This window comes from Microcebus murinus, chromosome 3 (assembly GCF_040939455.1).
Source record: "Microcebus murinus isolate Inina chromosome 3, M.murinus_Inina_mat1.0, whole genome shotgun sequence".
In the NCBI taxonomy this organism is placed as follows: domain Eukaryota; kingdom Metazoa; phylum Chordata; class Mammalia; order Primates; family Cheirogaleidae; genus Microcebus; species Microcebus murinus.
In genome coordinates, this window is record NC_134106.1 from 73,573,563 (window position 1) to 73,578,810 (window position 5,248).

Sequence of the window (5,248 nt, forward strand, 5' to 3'; positions counted from 1 at the left end):
ATCTCTTTCTTGATCCCTGCTGCTACCAACCAGAGCAGCAATTTGCATTTCACTCTAGGGAAGTGGAGGCCAAGGGACAACCAGAAACCATGTCTGCTCTGCTTACCCCAAGGTTAATTTCTTTTCTTATTGTTACACAAGTAATCCATCTTCATTGTAGGTAAATTAGGAAATGCAGATAAATAAAAAGAACAAAGCAAAAAATCACCTATACTGCCATCACCCTGATATTGCCAAAATTGAAGTAAACGCTTCTAGACTTTATCCTATGCAGAAAAATAGAGATAGGTATTTTTTAAATGAAAATGAAATTACAAGATATGCTATTTTATAACTTAATCTTTTCCCTTAATATGTCATGAGCAACTTTTCATGTGAGCAGGGACCAGCCCCTGGGATTTTTATTGCACCTTGGGTTTTAACAAGGGATGACATGCCCTGCTCATCTTCTGTCTTCTGAGCTGGAGCCATTTCTTCTGAGACCAGCACCCTCTCATGCCCATGGGGAGAGGAGGAAGGTAGAGATGGAAAAGGTAGCATATGACGGTGATGGCAGCAGAACTAAAGGGATGGATGGGGAGGGGGCTGGGCTGAGTACCTTGGGTCCCTAATTCTGTGACCACCTCGCTCTCCTGAACAGCAGTGAATGACAGGACCTTGTCTGAGGGCTGGTGGCCCTATGAGGCTCAACTAGGGCTGGGCTGGCCCGTAGGGTCTAGGTTAGTTACCACTGGGTAACTAACTGGGTTAGTTACCACTGACTGGATTAGTGAATAATTGGACATGAATAATTCCCACCGCACCCCCCACCCCACCCACTTGAAATCTCTTTATGTTTCTCCCAGTTTATCTCATGTTGTTTTTACAAGTTTCCATACCGGTAGCACCACCCAGTTGGGGAGGTAACCCAGTGGACTGAGGCTCAAATACCAGAATTTACCCAAACTAGGAACCAGGAGAAGAGAGAGTGGCCAGTGCCCAGTAAGACAGAGGTAGGGGCGCCGAGAGCAGAGTGGTGGCTGTCCATGGGTCTCCTCCTCCACCAACCTCCTGCCCAAGCTGGCTCCGCCTGAGGATTCTGGGGGGCACGAAGCCCTAGTCACACTGCTGGAAGTAGAAGTCCGTGATGGGAGCATCCCAGCCAGCATTCTCAGGAATCTGGGTGAGGCCAACAGGCTGGTCGGCTTCAGGTGCCGTGCAGAGGAACCAGCCCGGGTAGGTGGCCGACTCGAAGCTGGAGGTGAGCCCCCTGTCCCGCCGGTAGAAGGTGAAGCTCTTGGATTCCTTGGCACTGAGGTAGAGCTCCATAATGTTCACCGGCTGCCAGCAGAGAAGCAGGGCAGGTAAGGAGCTGGAAGGGGCAGCGGGAGGGCTGGGCAGGGCCATCAGGGGGTAGGCAGAGCTGCCATGAAGGGAACCCTGCCAGGCCATCGTCTAGAGGTGCAGGATGCCCAGCCCCAGTGCATTCCTCGTCTGTTGGCTTAGCTGACCGATGGCAAGGATGCCCCGACTGGACTCACCTCTATTGTCAGGGTCGGTTTCTGCCCCGTCCCACACGACAGGCACTGGCTCCCTCCCTGGACGCCCAGGATGACTGGGGATAGCCTGGCATCCAGCGATCGATTGGGGACAACGCTGATCTCCTCACCTACAGGAAGGAGGCCAGATGCAGGAACCTTGGCTACCTCTCTCCCTCTTCCCCCATTCTGCACCCTAGGGTGCAGAATCAGTCAGAGCTGTCTTGCCCCAGCTGTGCAGAAGGAAAGCCTCTTAGTGGCTATTATAAGGGGAAGGAAGGGTGGTTTCCTGCTAGCTGGCCTAGAGTGGACATCGAGTCACATTGTACCACATTGTAGCTCACTGTACCACCTCCCATCCCAACCTCTTGTTCAGGGTCAAACCTTCAAGTCTTTTCTAAACTCCAAGGTGGATTCAACCCACTCCTTCAATGCCCCTGGCTTCAGGCCTCTTTTCTGCAACTTGTCTCGATAAGATTCCCATTAGAGTTGTTTGGACATCTTTCTACCCCTGAGGGATTCCTGAGAGCAGAAGAGGACCTCACTTCTCTCTGGACATCCCCCCACATACATTCATACACATACATGCACGCATGCATATGGAAATACACACACAGATACACACACGCACATACCCCACACATACATATCCACACACATATGCACACATGTGTACACACATGCATACTTGCACACACACATGCATGCTTATACACATAGATACATACACACATAGATATGCTTGTATATACATGCCTGCATGCACACTCAAATATATACTTCACATATACACCCTCATACATACATACATACCTGCCCGTGCACACAGGTACACACACGTGCACGTGCTCACACATACATGCTTGCATGTATACACACATGCACACACATGGACACATGGTCTAGCAGAGGGGTCTTCCTGGCCTCTATGCTCAGTAAGGGTGCTCTAGATGGACACGTGAGCACTGTTTTAGAGCAAAGGGCCTGTCACAGTGTTGGGGGCAGAGTGAGTAAGGAGACAGAAACCCACCCTCATAAGGAAATAAAAGTATAGAAAAACTGCTTTAGTTCTCTCCTCAGCACCAGCTCCCAGGAAAGTAGAATGTTTGACCCGAGTCTATCTGTGAGGGAACGACAAGCCATTCCTCTTAGAAAACATTCCCACCTCCGCACAGAAGCTTCACGTGGCACCAGGCTTTATCTCGACCTTGCTGGGAGGTGTAGTATTTTATCCTCCTTCCTGGGAGCCCGGATTACAGCACACTATCTAATGCCTCAGGGATGAGGGGCCATAGGCCTGTGCTAATTCCCATAACTGTTCCAAGCCCTCTTCAGGCTCCCTCCCCTCAGAGTGTGTAGAGACCCAGGAAAGTCAGGTCACATTTTGCCACCAACCTTTAATGACCTTCCCTGCATGCAGCCCTCCAGCTAGAAGCTGATTATCATGCAGATAAAGCACCTTCAATGCAGAGTCCTTCATTCTGAAACAGGGGGAAGGGGTGAGACTCCATTAGGGGAGGAGTGGGCACACCAGAGTGCCCTGGCTCCAAAGGACCCCTCATCTTGGGCGTGTTGTCCCCTCTCTTCCCACCGTGCTGGAAATAATAGCACAACCTTCTCTCCCAGCCTGCTCAAACTCTCCCAGCCTCTCTCAAACTCCCTCTCATCTGAGTCTGGGGTTTACTCCTTCACCTGTTCAACCTTTTCTATCCCAACTAATCTCCTCCATGTGCCGCTGGAAGAGAATCCGGACTGGGAGTCAGAGCCCTGGTTCCCATCCTGGTTGCCGAGTCACAGCAGACAGCCCTCACCCTCTCTGGGCCTGAGCCTCCCCGTGGCTGGACTCAGATGATGGGAGAGGTAATACCAGGCCTCTTCCAGATTAAAATCTGATTCTTCAATTATTACTGAAGACTTCAAGGTACATGTACTTCCACATGGCCATATAGTCCCTGCTAAGTGAGGAATTTCTATAAATTTAATTTCTGTAATTTAATCTTTTATTTTACTTTTCAAAATTACTTCTCATCTATGATCTCAGTTGATTTTCTGACATGCTGTGAAGTGAAAGATGTATCCTACAGTGGGTTTCTGCAGGTATTATATGGGAGAAAAGTATGCAGTGTAAAAATTTGTTTTATGTGTGGCCAAACAGGATTGAACAGATTGCACGACTTCAGAAAGCCTCAGCGTCACTAGCACGCCGAGTTGCGCTGCGGCTCTCTCACAAGGGGACATAGAAAGCAGCGTGCCCTGCATTTATTTGATCAGAAAGCTCCACAGCTAAAGCATCTCCAAGGATTGGAGTCCCTTGGAATACACTTTGGGAAAAATGTTATACTAGACTCAGAGAAAGGTCCGTTCTCATCCACTACTGTAAAGTCCAGAGCAATGCAGAGCGTCTGCTTAGGGCATGCCAGTGGATGGACAGACGGACTCAACAGTGGTTTTTGTTCTATTTTTTCCCCCAATGAGCAGCGAGGAGGTAGGGGCACAGAGTAGGTGGGATGACATCAATTCACTGTGCTGGGTGGCAACAGCGGAGCTCAGAGAGGATCCCTGACTCCCTTCCTCGCTACAGACAGAGCAGGCTGCAGCTCTAGACTGGGTGGTTCGCTTGTCCCCTTTAGTATCAGGGACCCCTCCTGAGGCAGCCTGCCCCAGTCCTGCCCAATCTGAAGAAGGCTGGAAGAATCTCTCTACGGGGCTGGTCCCAAACCCCAGCTGCAATCACGGCCCCTCCCCCTTCCCTCCCTCGAAAAGCTGGACAACAGGTCTACCCAGAACTCACTTCCCCCATGTGTCTTCGCCAAACGAGAGCCTCATATACTCACCTGAAGCACAGAGCCCCACTCAGGACCATCTTGAGCTCCACAGTGTGTAGATGCCCCTATTTTGAAATAAATAACAGAAAATCTAAGGTGAGGACAGAGGTCCAGCCCCACCTGAGCAGCCTCCTGAGCACCCAGCGCATGAGGAGCCTCCACAGAGCAGGAGATTGTGGACGTGGGGTGAGGAGAGAGCCAGCGCCTGCCAGTGCCACAGAGGATACCTGGGAATGCTGCTTTCTCCTGGGGGAAAAACTGCAGAGTCTGCCGGCTCCTCTAAGGATGCCTCAGCCTTTTAAGTAAGGCACTGAGGGAGGTGCCCTGAAACCGCCACAGCCGGGGGAGGACCGGTTTCCAGGGGTGATTTCACACCACCCCAAGCCTCCAGAAACACCTGCTGCTCATTACCTCTCTCTCTCAGGGAGGGAAGCTTCTGGAGAGTTTCCTTCCAGCAATTCTGAAGAACTTCCTGTGGGGCTTTCTGGATATTTATGAGCACCCAGCTCCTGTACCCCAGAGGCTTCCAGACCCAATGCAGCCAGTGCAGATAGCAGCTCAAGGAAAGCAGATTTTAGAATAACCTTCTTTCCTTTTCTCCTACTTCCCTTCCCTCCTTTCCTCCGTCCCTCCCTCTTCCTTCCTTATTTCTGTCCCTCCTTCCTCCTGCCCTTGCCAGGCCTACGGAAGATGCTAGAGGTGGGGCTCTCCTGCTTAGGGAATGTTTAGGCTACATGTTCACTGTGGAAAAACCTGAAAATCCAGACGGGCAAAAGGAAAAACATGAGCACTTGTTTTCTGTGAGTGCATCACCAGAAAGCCAATAACAACAGCTTTTCCTGCACACGCATATATGCATGTAACTATAGGCAGCTTCTCATACAGCTGCATCATAGAACCTACACT

General features: G+C 50.6%; 1 protein-coding gene across 1 annotated transcript; it reads right to left on the reverse strand.

Annotated features, from left to right (window-relative positions):
• Positions 1–454: 454 nt before the first annotated feature.
• IL36RN (interleukin 36 receptor antagonist) lies at positions 455–4,608 on the reverse strand. The gene is made up of 4 exons (XM_012742775.2): positions 4,352–4,608; positions 2,913–2,998; positions 1,521–1,648; positions 455–1,320 (listed from the first exon to the last, which is right to left on the reverse strand). The coding sequence occupies exons 1-4, from the start codon at positions 4,378–4,380 to the stop codon at positions 1,096–1,098; spliced, it is 468 nt and encodes a 155-aa protein (XP_012598229.1). The 5' UTR covers positions 4,381–4,608; the 3' UTR covers positions 455–1,095.
• Between the last annotated feature and the right edge of the window lie 640 nt (positions 4,609–5,248).

What these genes read in the sequence shown, in the direction of transcription:
- IL36RN (XM_012742775.2), bottom strand. Translation starts at nt 4,380, where the DNA reads ATGGTCCTGAGTGGGGCTCTGTGCTTCAG. An exon ending in AGTGGGGCTCTGTGCTTCAG is followed by an intron (nt 2,999 to 4,351) that starts GTGAGTATATGA and finishes CCCCTGTTTCAG; the next exon opens with AATGAAGGACTCTGCATTGA. An exon ending in TGCAGGGAAGGTCATTAAAG is followed by an intron (nt 1,649 to 2,912) that starts GTTGGTGGCAAA and finishes TCCTTCCTGTAG; the next exon opens with GTGAGGAGATCAGCGTTGTC.